Source organism: Choloepus didactylus, chromosome 19 (assembly GCF_015220235.1).
Source record: "Choloepus didactylus isolate mChoDid1 chromosome 19, mChoDid1.pri, whole genome shotgun sequence".
In the NCBI taxonomy this organism is placed as follows: Eukaryota; Metazoa; Chordata; class Mammalia; order Pilosa; family Megalonychidae; genus Choloepus; species Choloepus didactylus.
The window spans coordinates 47,778,436-47,796,198 of record NC_051325.1 but is presented as its reverse complement, the minus strand read 5'-3'; the positions used below and the strand labels follow the sequence as shown (position 1 = coordinate 47,796,198).

The 17,763-nt window shown below is 49.2% G+C and overlaps 1 protein-coding gene across 6 annotated transcripts in view; it reads right to left on the bottom strand.

Moving 5' to 3' along the window:
- The window catches only part of TOX2 (TOX high mobility group box family member 2), a 157,005-nt gene that overhangs the window by 126,214 nt on the left and 13,028 nt on the right, over positions 1 to 17,763 (bottom strand). The window contains exon 2 of one of the 6 annotated variants that reach the window (XM_037812003.1): positions 8,701 to 8,802. The exons of 4 other annotated variants lie outside the window; for them this stretch is intronic. Coding sequence is in view for 1 of the 2 variants with exons in the window: in XM_037812002.1 (XP_037667930.1) it covers positions 16,659 to 16,661 (3 nt within the window). In the remaining variant the exon portion in view is untranslated. Of the gene's footprint in view, positions 1 to 8,700; positions 8,803 to 16,658; positions 17,465 to 17,763 lie in introns of those variants that run through there. One more of the 6 variants, XM_037812002.1, reaches the window with a different exon arrangement.

Here is a 17,763-nt window from a genome sequence, read left to right as displayed (position 1 = left end):
AGTTACCTCATTTTATAGAAAAGGACACTGAGCTTCTGAGAGATGAGGACTTTGACTCAGCTTGGGTGGCTGCAGACATTTAGGGTGAAGCCAGGGGCCCCAAGAAGTCCCACCCCCAAACTCCAGCTAAGGCAAGGCCAGGCTTCTGTGAGGTCATGAGTCCACCCCTGCCAGCATCGTGCAAGGAGGCCGCAGTGAAAAAACACAAGGGCTGGAAAACCCTCCTGGTCAAGTCCACCTCAGAAGTGCTGCCACCGCTACCCTGAACCCCTCTGCACTGGGGGCAGGCATCACAGGCCAGTCACCCCACACTAGGAGCTGACAGGCTCTTCTCTGCCACACTGGCTGCTGAGCCCAGACTCGGCCAAAAGCAGTGAGGAAACAAGTCCGGGAACATGAAGACCCAGGTTTGAATCCCAGTTCTGCCACTTACTAGCTGTGAACTTGGGATAAGGGGCTGAGCCTCTCCATAAAGTGGGGTTCATGCCACCACCTTGCCGGACCACTGCGAGGACTGAGTCAAATGGCCAGTGGCCCTGCCTCCCAGAGTAGATCTCCCACCCTTTGGGTGCCTGCCCCCAGCAGCATCCTGGCATCTCTTTCCAGAGCATCAACTATGAGATGCCGGAGGGGGAGGGGAAGGGCAGGGAGGTTTGCTCTAACTTATCCTGTTCAAGACATGTCTTCTGGGACAAGACTGAAAAAAAAAGAAAAAAAAAGAAAAAAGAGAAAAAAAAGAATAATAAAATTTGAGGTTGAACAGAAACCTAAAGTCAGGATTTATTTTTCTAGAACTTTGCAAAGAAAAAGTCACCCAGTCGGGTCTGTATCTGTGACAGGCCCTTCCCCTGGTTGTGAGCAGTGGGATGGGCTGGTGGCCCACATGATGCTCCCGGGTTGCCATGGTTTCTGCTCATTCTGGGAAAGACAGCCTCACTGACATCCAGGGCCTGGTGAGGAGGAGCGTCTGTCCCACTTTGGGGCCCCTGCGCCATCCTCGCCGCACACAGGCAAGCACCTGCGTGCATGTGGACAGAGGCACTGAGGCCAAGGGCCCCTACGGGGTCTGCTCCCCCAACCCAGTGAGGACAGGGCCAGGCCCCACTTTCAGAGGAGAAGACAGTGGCTTGGAGCTGGGCGGCCTCTCACCCAGAGTTTCGAGGCAGAGATTCAAACTTGGATTCGCCTGGTGTGTCCCATTTGTCCAACTCTGTGCTGGCTCATTTGTGAGCCTTATGCACCAGCCCTGGCTCCCAGGGACTCCCAGCCTTTTCCAAAATCACAACCCCCTGATACCCCTTAAGAGAACCTGGGAAGGCTCTGAGGACAGCAAATGCCATTCATGCGAGTAAGCAGGTAGCCCCCAGCCCCCCAGGGGGAAACCCCCAACGCTGGGGCCTCCACCCAGGACACCCCTCCCAGCCTGGCACATGGGCCCAGGAAGCTGGATTAGGGTTAGGGTTAGGGGCCTGAGGTTTGGCTAGTGAAGAGCAGCCCCCAGGCCCTCCTGCCATGGGGCCCACCCCCAGGGGACAGCCACCCTCCCTACTGCCCCACTCCCCACCCCCAGATCAGATCACATCATTCTCCACTCACAGCCCAAGGATCACTGGCCAACCCAGTAACCCAGTGCCCAGCCCACCCTCCCCACTTATCTCCTGGGCCAGCTCTCCCCAGATCCTATGCAGCTGACCCTTTGCTCGCTGCCTCCTTGCCCTTCCTCAAGTGGCACCCTCTGCCAACACTGCCCTTTCCAAAGCTCCACTCGCTCCTCTTCCACAAGGACTCCCTGGGTCCCCTGGAGCACCAGCCTCTCCCTCCTCCCAGCTGCACTCCCACCCGAGACTGCAGGAGTACTCGGGGTAACCAGGGGACATGTGACCAACCCAAAGTTCCCTTCCCAGCCCAAGGTGGTGGACACTTCAAAGGAAATGGCCCTTCACTTGGTGCTCAAACGTGCCAGGTCCCTCCCTCCACAGGGCCTCTGCATGTGCTGGTCTCTGTCTGGAATGATTCCCCCGCCCCTCCACCTCGGAACTCCTGGTCTCCCTACAGGACTCAGCTCAAGAGTCAGGGAAGCCCTTCCTGGCCTCCCTTTACCCAGTCTCATGGCACCATATGGCACTTCTTCATTACACTTGCCAGGCTTACATTATGGGTTTAATTACATGATTATTTATTAGCTAGACTAGAGGTTGTGAAAGTACAAGCACTGAGTCTATCTTGTTTACCACAGGATCCCTGCCAGAGGGGCTGGCACACAGCAGGGGCTCAATAAATGTTTGTCTGAAAGAGCGAGGGCAGCTGTGATCAATTACAAAGATGACAATAAATCCTCCCATTCCTGCTTGCATGCCCTCTGCAATGGGCTGCTGCTGTACCTCTCATCAAGCAGAATTGAATTCTTCATGCCTTGAATCTGTGCAAGCAGAGGTTTGAAAAGTGCTTGTGCATCGGGGCTTTCTCTCTCTTGCTGTGCACAGAACCCTAAGAACATCTGGTGTACAAGCCTGAGCTAGCCTGCTGGAGGATGAGCAACTGTGGGGAGAACTGAGCCAACAATCTGCTACCTCCAGCCAACAGCCTGCTGCTGCCAGACAGAGAGGTGATCCTAGACCATCCAGCCGCTAGGCAATTGGCCAGCTGACCACAGATGTGGAGCAAGCCCTGCAGAGACCAGCCAGCCCAAGCCAGGAGGCCATCCAGCCAACCCATAGAATCCTGAGCTAAAAAAAAAAACACCAATGTTGTGGTGGCTTATTATGCATCAATAACTGATACAGGAGCTAACAGAACAGCGTTTGCCATGATATGCTCACAGCCAAAGGTACACGTGTCCGTTCTCTACAACATCAAGTTGAAAACAGCAGAAAGCCTCTTGGGGGGTGGAGCACAGGTGGGTTGAGGGTCAGGCCCTGGGTTTGAGCCCTGCTGGCCAACGCCTCCCAGCTTGTGCCTGGATGAAGTAAGTGGATGCTTTTCTCAATGCCCAAGTCGCCTGTCTCTGCAGGGGGGCATAACACTGCCCATGCCAAGTCTTCCCAGGTGGGCTGGTTTGAGCCTGAAAGGGGAATACGTGTGAAAGGGCCTCCAAAAGGAAGCTAAATAAACTCCACAGATGAGAGGACATGTGGTGCAGAATAAAGATCATGACTTCAGAGCCAGAAAGAGTCAAGTTCATGGTCTCACAACCCTTACAGGCTGTGTGAACTTGGGCAAGTTTCTCAACCTCTCTGAACTTCAGGTGTCACATCATAACATGGTCATTCTAATATACGAGCTGCAGGGCCGTTGTGAGGCTTAAATGAGACTAAACATAAGACACCTAGCACAGCCTCTCTGCACATAGTGGGAATTCAATAAATAGTCGCTCCTCTTCCCTCCCCACCCCCACTCTGCTGGTGCCTCTCACGCCACCACCTTAGCCCAACCACACGCTTGGCAGAAACAGCTTCTTTGTTTGATATCAGCATCTTGTGCCCAGGTGCCAGGCTGTGGCTGTAGCTTACATAACACCCTGCGAGGAAGAGGTTTAGATGGAGGATGAGGAAGAAAGAGCTGGACTTTGCCAGCTTTGACTGGTGGAGAAAACAGCCCACAGGAGGTGGGAAAGAGAGTAAAAAGGACTAAACCCTCGCCCCAAAGTCTTGACACACCCCAAGCCCACATGTGTTTTCACCTGGAATAGTTCTTTGTGCTCCTTCTTCCATTCACTTCCAAGGCATTAGACCCAGTGTGAGGCTGGGAACACAAGGAAGAGGGAAACAGGAAGGTGGGCTCATCACAGTGGCAAGATGCCAAGATTCCACGGAAGCAGTGTGATTCCAAGGCCACTGTCAGAACTGCAGCCTGGCCTGCCCCACAAAATACCACAGCAAAAGCACACTCCCTCTCCCAAGTACTTCAAACGCTCAGAAAGTGGTCTACTGGAAGGTCCCAGATGGACTCCTTACCCCCTGGGGTTGAAGAAGTTTGGATCCAGGGAGGGTACACAGTGGAGGAAGATGGCTCGGAGTGCGAGTGGGAAGGGGGCCCCCAGAACAGAGAGGCACAATGCTGGATTAGACCTTCTACAGCCCCCCACATGCTCCAACACCCTCCTCGGCTCCCACCGCAGGATGCCAACTCCAGAGCCTCACCCTCAATGCCCTTCACAACCCCCCGATTTTGCCTCCTCTTCTGCACCAGTTACACTCCATCCGGACAGGTCTGCTGAGCTCCCCAAGCTGCCATGACCACCCCCCTTACCACGGCCCCTCCCTCCATGATGTGGTCCAGAAGGAAGAGAATGGGTGCGTCTGGCAAAGGGCTTGGGATCCAACGCTCAAGTCATTTCACTGCTCCAGCCTCAGCTCCTTTCCTGCACACTGGGGATGGCTTCTACTTCAAGAGTTGTCACGAAGATTAAATAAGATAGCCAAATGAAATACCCATGCTGATGCCAGGCACTTAGCAGGTGCTAAATAAATGCCTCCTCCCTCCCTCCACTCCTCTATATGTCCCCATCCCACCCTTTGTGGAAGTCCTGCCTAAATGCCTCCTTCTTCCAGGAAGCTGTCCCTGGACACTACAGGGTGTGTGTGGGGGTGTGTGGGTGTGGGTGTGGGTATGCTCCCTCTCTTCCCTCCTTCCCTTCTCTCTCTTTCTCTCTCCCGGCCTCTGAAGAGCTGCCTCTTCCTGGGTAGGACCCCACCTTGGCCCCTGAGCTCCATCCCAGCCTGAAGACAAGGACCAACCACAACCAAAACCTCTGTGCGGCTTCAGCACAAACTTCCCAGAGAGAAGTGGCTCACCCAAGGTCACAGAGCAGGGTCCAAACTGGAACGCAAGTGTCCTGCCTCCCAGTCCACATTCCTTAAGGCCATTCTCAGGCAAAGACACTGTGTCTCCAATTCTCTAAGCTGTAGTGGATGTTGTTGAGGTCCCAACCCAGGTCCCCCTTTTCGGGCTGGCACACCCATCCCCCTGTGGCTATGAGGGCTGATGCTCACAGCTGCCCCCTTATCCAGAGAACTGTCCTTGGCCAACAGGACCAAAGCACAGGTGTTCTGACACCTCACCTCCCACCCTACCCCAGGCAGCACGTGACTGATGACTGACTGACACGGGGGACACAAAGGCTGCCCCACCCTCGGCCTCAAGACAGGGCCAACTCCGTGGTACCAGTCATGCCTCAGAACTCCCGTGGGGTAAGGCTGCAGCAGGTCTCCAGCTGAGCCCACACCCCTGCTCAGCTCCCTCCCCCACTCCCCTTCACCCACCCAAGAGCAGATGGGGATGTCCATGACTGAATCTCTTCCACAAGAATCCTTGTCTCAAGCTCTGCTTCTAGGGTTCTCAGCCTAACACAAAGACCTTGATTCTCAAGTTGTGGTCCTCTGACCAGCAACTCGGCATCACCTGGAGCTTGCTAAAAATGCAAAATCTCTGGCCCTACCCCAAACCTACTGAATCAGAATATGCATTTTTAACCCAAACCCCAGGTGATTCACATGCACATTAAAGTTTGAGAAGTGTTGGCTTAAGGTAGGCAGGGGCCAGCCAGCTGTGGGATCAGCCAGCTAATATGGGGATTACCCAAACCTGCCCATTTATTGTGGCAATCAGATAGCTAAAGGGATGTCACCTGATCCTGCCCATCAGCTGTGGACATTGGCCAGCTAATATGGACATTAACCATCTAACTGCCAGCTACCTGATCTACATGGTCCTTTGGCACTGGCTGAGTACTAATCCCAACACTAAGAAAACGGAAGATTCATGTCCTTCTGGTCTCCGTTCCAGTCCCACACACCTCACCAGGGTCACAAGAATTCTGTTTCTTTTTGGATGTCACAGGAATGAGTCCTAGCACTTGCATTAGTGGAGTAAAGTCTTTGCCTCTACCTCCTTCTTGAAAGGACCGCACTCCACTTCCAGACTACTAGGGAAAGTTCCCCAAGTGCACCTCTGGGGAAGGTGCCAGAGAGAGGGATGGATGAGATTCTCCAGGGCCCTGGAGCAAGTGGGAAGGGGGCACAAGGCCACTGACGTCTCCACTTTGGAGGAAGAAGCCCCTGGTCAGGACGGGGAGGGAGCACAGCAATCCCTCTTCAAAGCCCCACTCCAGCCCCCCTCTCCAAGGTGTGCACCCCTCATCCTGGTGTGTGCCCCTCAGAGCCCAGCCAAGGGGATGTCCATGACCTTTGCAAAACCGAATGCAATAACCAAGTCCTATGTGCCAAGCAGACTCCAGGGCCAGCCCCGGGAGCCTGTGATCCAGACGCGTGTTTGGACAGGAGGCACCCTGCAAAGCTCCGTCAACTCGGCCTGTCGCCTGAGCAGGGCAGCGCTTCACCTTTCGTTAATCGCCCTAATTCATTTTTTATTACTAACTCTCCTCTTTTCTATTTGCCGTCTGATTGAAGATATTACCAAAGACATTTAAACAGCATCAGATCGTATCACAATGGCAAACATAACTCTTTTTATTCAAATCTGCATTAATATACATATAATTCCCAGATCACAAAGATCTCATGGTCCACATGATAGACCCTAAATGAAGGCAGATTTGGCAAGAGGCATATACACAACTAAAGGCTTCTCATCAGATAGTAAGTCATGCCGGAAGAGTGTGATAAAGTGTGCACCTTCACTCTTTTGGAAAATGGCATGGCAATATGAGTCAAGATCCATAAAAACACCCATTCCTTTTGTCGCAGGAATTTTACTGTAGCCACAGCCAACAACCTGGGTTGTTATCCTTGAGGCTCTCTCCGTCACACCCTGCATCCAACCCATCCCTAAATCTCTGACATCCACCCTCCTAAATATCTCCCACACCCATCCCCTTCTCTCCATTCCCACTCCACCACAGTCCAAGCCAGAGATGTCCCAAACTCATCTGCAATGATGAAGATATTCCATATCTGCACTCTCCAATAGGGGCCACCCATATGTGGCTATTGACTTCCTGAAATATGGCTAGTATGCCTGAGGAACTGAATTTTATTTTATTTTAAATTTAAAAAGCCATGTGGCTAGTGGCTACCATATTGGATGGCACAGTCCCAAGCCATCATTAATTGTCTCCTGAACCATAGTAATGACCTCCCAACTGTTCTCCTGCATCCACTCTTGCTCCCGTCCAAGGTTTTCCCCACAAAACAGCCACAATGATTTCTTTAAAATGCAAAACACTTGCACAACTCCCTACTGCCCTTGAGACACAGCTCAAGCACCCCGAACATAGCCTTCAAGGCCCCTGTCTCCTGGGGACAAAGAGCAGCCCAGCTCAAGAAGCCCACAGTGCTACAGGTGCTGGGATGGGCAAGGACAGGGTCCCAGAAGACAGCAGCAAAGGCTTCAGAGAAGAGGTGGCATTTGAACTGAAACTTAAAAGACATGTAGGCCATTTACCAGATTGGTGGGGCATGCCAAAACCGGAGGAACAGCAGTGAGAGTTGCTCTGTCCCAGGCCCTGACAGATACATCCATGAGCAAACAGCAAAGCTCCCTGCCCTGGAGAAGCCGATGCTCTGGGGTGTGTATACCCAGGGGGGCTGGGGGTCAAGGGACATAAACAATAAACAACATGAATAGGTAAATTACACCCTGCTAGAACGAAAAAGAGACAGTAAGGAACTGCTGGAGGTGGAGCAGTTTGCAGCACTGAATATTAAGGAAAGAGCCAAAAGCAAGCACTGTTCTTGAATCTGCACAATGGGATAGTAAGGAGGTTTTCCCTCTATTTCTTAAACTTTGTGGCAGCTAACATAGTCCTAATAATTTAGGGTGATCACTTTAGGAGAGAAGTCATGGGCTTCCACAGCCTTCCCCAAAAGTTCGGCCTGTTCCACAGAAACGTTCCCACGGGCTGAAGTGAGATTTCCTTATCTCCCAAGGCCAGGCTGACTGTGCCCCAGATACCCCAGCCCAAGCAACCGGGAGTGATGCCTCCCTCCTCAACAAGGGAAGGTCACCACCCACAGGGAGATGCGGAATGGACAAACAGGGTGCAGAGGTCTGCCCACCCTTGTCCCAGACAGTCAAGCATTGATTAAAAAACTGTAAGGATGAAGTTGCTGCAACTGAAATTCACCTTTATTAACACTTGGAGGCCCCAAACACTTTTACATATTTAATCCTCCCAGCAACAAGGTACAACTAAGACAAGGGAGGCCCAGAGAGGGTAAGTGAGTTATCTTCGGTAGCACAGCCTGGCATGTATTATGGTGGCCATCTTTGCAAAATACAACAGGTCACATTTGTTCTTTTATTCTTTCAGCAACTTTTTATTGAGCACCTACTACATGCCAGAGACCACACTACATGCTGGGGATTCAGCAAAACAAACATGGTCCCAGTGAAACAAGCTTATTGTCCTGAAAAGGCAACAGACAATCAATAATCTCACAAACATTTCAAGCCGCTCACACACATACACAAAAATACACGAGAGGCTGTGACAGAAATAACAGGGTGTAACTGCATAGAACAGGGGGCAAGAGTCTTTGAGAAGGTAAGGATAAAGGAAAGAGCTGAAGACTGAGCAGAAGCAGCCATCTGAAGCAGGGAGGGAAGGGCATGGCGGCAAAGGGAATAGCATGTGCAAAGCCCTCCAGGCAAAAAAAGAAAAAAGAGCACAGTGGGTCTGGGAAACAGCACAAAGACCAGGGAAGCTGGAATGGAGGCAACAAGGGGTGGGGTGGGACTCACTTTGTTTACCAATGTGTCCCTGCTTCAAAGTGTCATGAGGCCTAGTGCAGAGGGGCAGGAGTGAGGCTGGAAAAGCAGGCAGGGGCCAGATCACACGAGGACCTGTGGGCCAAGAAAGGAGTTCGATGTTATTCCACACACCAAGGGCAACCATTGGAAGGTTCCAAGCAGAGGCCCGAGAGGACATGATTGAATGGCTGCAATGGAGAGCCATTGAACAGTTTTGAACAGAGAAGGAATGAGATGAGATTTACACATCAGAAAGAGTTCTGTAATGGCCACGATGGCTCTGTGGTTCACCCTGATGTGTTCCTCTCGGTCACTGCATAGTCAAATGTCTCCAATGTCCAGGGAAAGCTAACAGTCCCCAGCTAGAATGCGGGGAGGCAGTTTTCAGAAAAGCAAGACAAAGCAAATGACAGGACATGTTGACAGAGCAGCAGATAGAACATGGCTGTTGGCAGATGGAAAATTATCCCAGAGAACGCCTTAACAGTGTCGTGGCTTATGGTTAATGTCGAGCCATTAGGAAAACACAATTATGTGCTTTCCTGGTACTGTAAGACATAACCCAGGACAGCACGAAAACATTCAGTGCTCCATCCAAAAGGGAGGTGAGGACGACCGACAAAAGAACTGGGGGAAATGCCTGAACTGCACAGGTGGGTGGCCGGGACCCACAGTATTTTCTTTTGTTTCCTCCTTGCCTCATTTAAAATCAAAGCCTGGCTTTTAAGCATTCAATGATAGATTCAGAAAAGCAATTAAAGTTAACTGCCCCAGGAGCTTAAACATACATTATTACCTCATTTAATTTCATACACAAGTAAGCATTGTCAATCCTATTTTGTAGATGAGGAAACTAAGGCCCAGAGATACTAAGTCGTTTTCCAAATGCCCCTGCTCCCCTCTCCAGACACATCTCTTGACGCTCTCATCTCCTCATATGCCTTTGCACATGCTGTGCCTTCCATCTGGGATGCTTTTCCCTGCCTGCTCACCGTGGAGCACAGAAAAGGTAGATCAGGTGTCCCCTCCTCTGAGGCCTTCCCTAACCACCATGGCCTGGGCTGTGAGTCTCCTTTCCAAGGTCCCACTGTCTCCTGGGCTACTTCTACCTCATGATTACCATGCACATTTGAAATAGTGGATTCTCATCTTTCTAGTAAGGACAAGGACCATGTCCTAAACACCTCTTCATGCTGACACCTGCAAAGGTCCTTTAGATGCCAAAGGAAGGGAGGGAAACAGGGAGGGAGGGAGGGAGCGAGGGAGGAAGGAAGGAAGGAAGGAAGGATGGATTGATTGATTGGGCTCATAGTAAGTGGGAAAGCCAGGTTTTGATCCAGGCTGTTAAGACTCCGCAGCATCTCTCTCGGCTACAGTGCTTGTGTGTCCTACACAGATCCAACCAGAAAAGGACACGTGGAAAATGTTATAAAGCATACTGAGGACTTCATTCTCCCCTCCAAAAAAGATGCAGGAAAGCACACTCCTCAGGGGAAAGTAGGACGATGGGTGTGAGTTCAGGGCTATCCAAACCCTTTCCCCTTTTGTGAGACCATTTCACCTTTGCTAATTGTCTGGCATGTTCCCCTGGACACGGGTGAAGGGAGGATGCCAACCATGCAACTAGTAACGCTGCTCATTGTAAAAACAACCCCTGCTTGGTAAACCGCATCTGGGCTGGGAGGAACTATACATACATTATAAATGTCTGATGAAGAAGCCAAATCCTGGGTTTCCCTGAGCACAGTGACTCTTGTTACTGTCATGCCCCTTGCAGGGCCCCTGGAAGCTAAGCTGATGGAAAATTGTGAGAAGGCACATGGCTCCTGGGGGGAATAAGGCTTCTAAGCCTGGGGCGGGGGGTGTCCTCATTCCTTGTTCCTGAGCTACAACCTGGAAGGACAGCGGGGCAAAGGGAACAGCTGCGGGACATCTCCATGGGTGACTGCAGAGACGGCCACGAGGGATCCACGGCTGGTGCCAACCAGCTGCAGGTGGGGGTTCCTGTCCCAGGTCCCTCAGGGGAGACTGGTGCCAAGTGCCGCACCTATGCAAGTCTGAATGTTTAACTGAACCCTAAAGACTCCCAGTGGGATTGCAACGAGAACAAAGGGAACCGATACTGGTGAGAATAGAGCCCATCTGTGCCGGTTTGAATGTATTATGTCCCCGAAATGCCATTATCTTTGATGTAATCTTGTTTGGGTGGACCTATCAGTGTTGATTAGATTGTAATTCTTTGAGTGTTTCTTTGGAAGGCGCCCCACCCAGCTGTGGGTGATGACTCTGATTGGATAATTGCCATGGAGGTGTTGCTCCGCCCATTCAGGGTGGGTCTAAGTTGATCACTGGAGCCATATAAATGAGCTGATGTAACAGAAGGAATTCAGTGCAGCTGTGAGTGACATTTTGAAGAGGAGCTGCAGCCAAGAGGGACACTTTGAAGAAAGCACAGGAGCTGCAGAAGAGAGACAGTTTGAAGACAGCTGTTGAAAGCAGACTCTTGCTCCAGAGAAGCTGAGAGAGGATAAATATCCCAAGTGCAACTAAGAGTGACATTTTTGAGGAACTGCAGCCTAGAGAGGAACATCCTGGGAGAAAGCCATTTTGAAACTAGAACACCATCCAAACCAGAACAATCCCTATGCCTATTCTGAGCTGTAAAGCTCCTTAGACTCTACAAGTTATAAACAAGATGAAAATCTGGGATGGATCCTTCAGGTGCCATTCTATGGAGGCCCAGGTGACCTGAACAGTGCTTCACCACAAACCTGAGATGCAAGTGCTCAGAGAGGCTAAGTGAAAGTACCGAAGTTGCACAGTGTGTGTCTGAGTCAGAATATGAGCCCAGGCCCTTCCAACCAACTCAAAGACACATTTGAACCCACCAACTGGCTCGGCATAAAACTTCACTTACATTCCAGGTGGAAGTACAGAACAGAGAAAGCACAGGGGGTGGGGTAGAAGGGCCTCCTTAAATAATGGAGGTAGCATACAACAGATGATCAGTAAATATTTGCAGAACAAATGAGCAATGAAAGGCCCTGGGTCAATCTTCCACATTACAAAGTTCCATTATGTCAAAACACAGCACCATGGAACAATAAAAATGTATGCATGAGACTGACCCTGGGATATACTACCCAGAGTCAGATTCATTTTCAGGTTTCTGAGTCACCCCTGCCAATGAGACCCAACTTTGAGATAAGCATGTTTTAGTTAGCCATAATGTGAAGGCATTCTGTAAGCAAATGATGTTTGATGTTGGAAACTGAGGCAAGAGGCCCAGCTGGGAACCTCTGGTCCCCCAAGAAGAGCCAATACATCAAAGATAAAAACTACCCCCTGCAGGAGAGGGAGTTCCACCTGGCATGGTGGAGGCTGCAGGAGACAGGAGCAGAGAGAAGCCAGTTCAAATCCCAGTTCTGCCACCAGCCTCCCCATGGCCTTTTGTTACTCGATCTATTAGGATCTCGGTTTTCTCACCTACAAAAGGAGGACACATGTGGCCAGCATAATTCTTATGAAGTCTTAATACAATGATATGAGTGAACAAGCCTAAGATATGGGCATGTTACTATCATGCCCCTTGCATAATTTATGCTTATTTCTACCCCAATTTTGCCATAAATACCATAAGATTGAAAAATAAAAATCAGGGAGAGATGGCATTTTGTTCAAGATGGCTGACAGAGCACACACTTTTTTTTTTTTTTTTAACCTCTCTTCTCTTCGAAATCCCACTGGAATGACCAAAAAACAAACAACACACACACACAAAAACACCTTATATACCACACACACACACACATACACACACATATTCATAATTCATATATATATATACATATATGAAAATGGAATAAATGCATAAGAACCCTAGAAAATAAGAAAGAGATGGGGACCAGAAACATTGGAAGCTTACTGAAAGTACAAAGTCAAAGAAACAGACTGACAATGAAACCTGTCAGCACCAAGGAACCAGCATATCAACACAGGAGTTCTGGAAAAGTTATTTTTCCTAACTGAACCTCAAAAATCCCAGAGAGCGTGGCAGCAGGGACTGAGAGCCTTGGTAAGTAACCCAACCCCAGGGAAACCACCGTATCAGTTCATCCAAAGCCCTCAGAAAGGCCAACTGTTGTTTTAGCCCCAGGCCAAAGCCAGGGAGGAGAATTCTCCAATGTGAGAGACGTGCCTCAGACACCCCTCCAGTGGATACAAGGCAGGAAAGAAAAGTGCTCCGGTGCCCACAGGTAACTGCTGGCCTCTGTGATGGGCAAAGGTGCCTCACCCTGAAGTGAGTTTGTCCCATACCCTAATAGAAGCCCCCCAGCTACAAGTCTGCACCCCAAGACCACACCCAGGGCCCTTAAAAGCAACATCCACACTGCCTGCCCACAGAATCGTGGCTTCCACAGGTGTTGAGAAAACTCACAACTACAAAGCACATCACTCTAGAGTCTCACTTACAAATATAAATGTCAACCAAGAATCATCAGGCATTTGTAGAAAATATCAGCATAACAGAGAGGCCTAAAAGTGAGTAGAAGAGCTAACCACCAAGAAAACAGCAGGAAACAAAAGGTAACGTCTTTAAACATGTAATATCATCATCAAAAGATTCAAGATTTTCCCATAGCCATGAAGAAAATAGGCTAGTATGAAATAAGATCAATCAAGAAACAATACAGAATTCTAAGAAGTGAAAACAGTTATTTCAGAAATAAAATAAAATAAATTTATTAGAAGTGTTGAACTGAAGAACGAATATACCAGGAAGTACATCCACCAAAACTCTCTTCAATGGATTGAGTGTAGAGTGGGGGAAGGGAAAGCAAGTGAGAAGAACACTACTTTCCTTTATATTCTAAAGTATTTCTGTACATTTCATAAAGAAAAAAATCAATTAAAAAAAAAAAAGAGAAAATGGGTAAATGACAGAAAAGTAAGATAAGACCAGGAGTGACCTAATGAAAAAAAAACTTGATTTAAAATAAAAATGTATTTGCAAAGCCCCCTTGAGGGACTGGGGGAAAATATGAAAATATTAAACTTCCCCACCTGGGGAATTACCGATATTCTCACAAGCATTGGGGACTACCAGTTTAGAAGGCCGAGCCCTCGATCTTGGGGCTTGCCCTTATGAAGTTTGTTACTACAAAGGAGAGGCTAAGCCTATTTATAATTGTGCCTAAGAGTCTCCCCCAGAGAACCTCTTTTGTTGCTCAGATGTGTTCTCTCTAAGCCCACTCGGCAGATAAACTCATTGCCTTCCCCTCTATGTGGACGTGACTCCCAGGGGTGTAAGTCTCCCTGGCAACATGGGACATGACTCCTGGGGATGAGCCTGGACCGGGCAACACGGTATTGAGAAAGCCTTCCTCACCAAAAGGGGGAAGAAAAATGAAACAAAATAAAGTTTCAGTGGCTAAGAAATTTTAAATGGAGTCGAGAGGTCATTCTGGAGGTTATTCTTGTGCATTATATAGATATCCCTTTTTAGCTTTTAGTGAATTGGAATAGCCAGAAGAAAATACCTAAAACTGTCGAACTGCAACCCAGTATCCTGATTCTTGAAGATGGTTGTATAACCATGTAGCTTACATGGTGTGACTGTGTGATTGTAGAAACCTTGTGGCTCCCACTCCCTTTATCCAATGTATGGACAGATGAGTAGAAAAATGGGGACAAAAATTAAATGAAAAATAGGGAGGGAGTGGGGGGATGGGATGTTTTGGGTGTTCTTTTTTACTTTTTTTAAATTATTTTTTGGAGTAATTAAAATGTTCAAAAATTGATTGTAGTGATGAAAGCAAAAACTGTATGATGGTACTGTGAACAGGTGACTGTCCACTGTGGATGACTGTATGGTATGTGAATAGATCTCAATAAAACTGAATTAAAAAAAAAAAAAACTTGACTTAGTATCCCATATCATGCCCCAATCATTAGCCTCTGGGTTTCTTGGGAGCTCAGAGAAGGTGAAGAGAATAGCAAAGAGCAAAGCCATGAACAGTGACCGACACTGAGGCAGGGGCCAGGCCCAGAGCCTCCTGCTGAGGAACCTGACAGGGACTCCAGTCCAAAGAAGTCACAGCCCCTGCCCAGAGGTGAATCACACAGGCACGGCTTAGAAGCTCCTCAGAAACCAATCTGGAGTCCTCCCTCTCACACAGGAAGACGGGTGAGATCTCATGCAGGGGCTCTGGAATCCTACCTTAGAATCTGTAAGAGAATCTCCTTGGGTTCCAGAAAGCTCCATTGACTATAACTAAGGAAGCTATCCTGCATCTCCCACAGAGGGCCCCTCTCACTCACAATCTTTCATGAGATGGGGAAGGAGCTCTAGCAAGTGACTCAAAGTTGCTAAAATCGTCAACATGCCGGCCTTTGACTTCCTAGAACCAAGAGAAAGGTGAGTTTTCTCTCCAAGATGCACCTCCCTGAAATGGATGCTGTGGTGCCCCCCATTCCCTCTTCTATGCATTCACCCCCCAGCTGCTGGGAACATCAGTCGCTGCGCTCATTGGGAAGGGCTCTCTGCCCCAGGGAGCTCCCTGGCCCGTGGAAAGGCCGGCAGCTCATGACTGGAGGGTGCAAGATTCAGGGCATGGGTGTCCCTGTACCTCAATTTGGGATAACGAGGAAGAGCCACCTCAGCTCCAGAGCTCCCTGTGGGACTGGCTTTCATCAGCAACCAAATTATGGGCCAGCTTTTCCCTTTGCCCACTCCTGCTTCTCTCACTCCCTTACAGGTGCACCTCCTGAGAGCTCCCCTCCCCTACAAAAAAATTCTTCTGCATGCAACTCTCCATCTCAGAGTCTGTTTCCGGAAACTCAACATAAGACTCTCCCCAAAGTGAAGGAGCCTCCCCCATGACCTACAGGGGGCTGAGAAAGACAGGAGTCTGGGGGACACCAGACGGTATCTGACCCAGAGCTATATGCCCCAGGTTAGGGATAGATCTCTCTCATCCTAGGGCAAGGCTGGAAGTGCTGTAATCTACAGCAATGGTTCTCAAAGTGCGGTTCAGATCAGAAGCAGCAGTAACATCAACTTGTTAGAAATGCAAATTTCCAACCCCTCCCCAAAACCTACTGAATCAGAAACTCTGGGAGATTGTTAACCTGCCCTCCAGGTGATTTGATGCACACTAAAGTTTTAGAAGCAGAGCATCACTTGCTACTTGCAAAATCAAACAGAGTCATTAAACTTTCCCATGTGCAGAAGACCAAGAGACAGTTGTTGAGAACGGTCTGAATCCAACTAGGTGAAAATATTTCACACTTTTGCACACCCCAGGCTGGTTCCAAGTCAGTCCTCTATTTAAAATCCAACAGGTCAGGATGCAACGTCCTTTATGATTATCTCTGCGGATGTTCCGGCTCCCATGCAGGCAGGCCTCCCAGCCCCCCTTAGGCCAACAGTATCCCCCAACCCCCTCCAAGCCCCTCTCTCTGCCTAGAAGACCCTCCTACGTGCTGCCATTAAGCCCACCTGGTGTTTCCTGTACAACTCTGCCATAAGAAACCTTCCCACACGTGTGGCACTGTCACTTCCCTCAGGCAATTACACATTTAATTATTAATCTATATTTTGAGACAATATATTACAGATCCACACAGCCTTTCATGCAGTAAATAAAAGATTTCCCTTGAGTCGCCGGGCCGTCAGGACAGGGTTGAATCCCCAGCACCCAGCGCACAGTAGGCATTCAATACAGACCAACTGAACAACCAAGAAACCCAGCAGTAAACAGGTAATCAAATATTGAAAAGCCACAATCTTGTTACCCATCATAGTGGGCACCAGAAATCACAATTGCCCAATAGCAAGTTTAAGCATCGGGGTAACTGATCAAAATGTATTATCCCATGTTATACATCTTTTCACTAAGATACAAAATTACAATTCACAATGATTCATTAAGTTAATAATTACTTACCATATGTTTTTATTGCTGCTCCCAAACCACACTGGCAAAATCAACGTGTAGGTTCTGGTCCATGGAAAAAGATGACTGTCAACAACGTGGAAATGGGGTTTACTAATGGGAGACACAGGACTGAATAAAAGGCTGGACAAAAAGCACGAGCCCTTCAGCTCTGTCTCTCATCACCATCATCTTCTACTTCACCTGCGCCACAATTTCTAGGTCCATGGTTCTCAGCCAGGGGCGATGTGCCCCCCGGGGGACATGTGGCAATGTCCAGAGACATTTTCGATTGTCAGGGACAGCCCACCATAGCAAAGAATTATCCAGTCCAAAATGTTACTAATGCCAAGGTTGAGAAACACTGTTCTAGATGAGAGGTCACTTCTGTACCCGTTACCTTCGTCTGAGCTTCACAGACACAGTGTGAGGAAGGCATTATTGTCCCTTGCAGGGAAGGGAAAGCTGAGACCTGGAGCCGTTAAACCTGGTGCACAAGTTCACCAGCCCAAGCCAGTGAACGGTGCAGCTGGGATCTGAGCCGGTTTCCTTTGCCTCCAAAACCCAGTTTCTCTCACATACTCAGGAAGGAAAGGAAAAGACACCAAGGAAATGAGCAGCTCCTTCCCAACTCACAACAGTCCAACCACAGACCTCTTCAAACGAGAGGCTGAGGAGAATCAGATGCAGAGACCCAGGAACAGAAATGCCCAATGCTGGGAAAGCCAGGCCCTTCCCCTCACAATACTGGATGGGGTAGCTGTGGGCAGACGAGCAGTCCTTCCTCCAGCGGCTGGTGATGAAACGCAGGCTCCTCTCACATTTTAACTTTCAGTTGTGCTGCACTTTCTGAACGGAAATGAAAGGAGCATTTCCTGTTGGTGCCAAGTACTGAACATGCTTGGTCTCCAACAAGCAGGGCAACCCCACGGGGAGGTGTCCATGTGCCCACTGTGCAGAGAAAGGAAGTAGGGCGCAGCCTGCACTGATGGTGAAGGCAGCATTCAAACCCAGGTCTGCCGGGTTCCAGAATCCAGGCTGCCTTCAAATTCTGAGACTAGTCCTGGAAAATCCAAGAAACAAACATATCCTATTGAATCACACAGGCCAGTGGCCA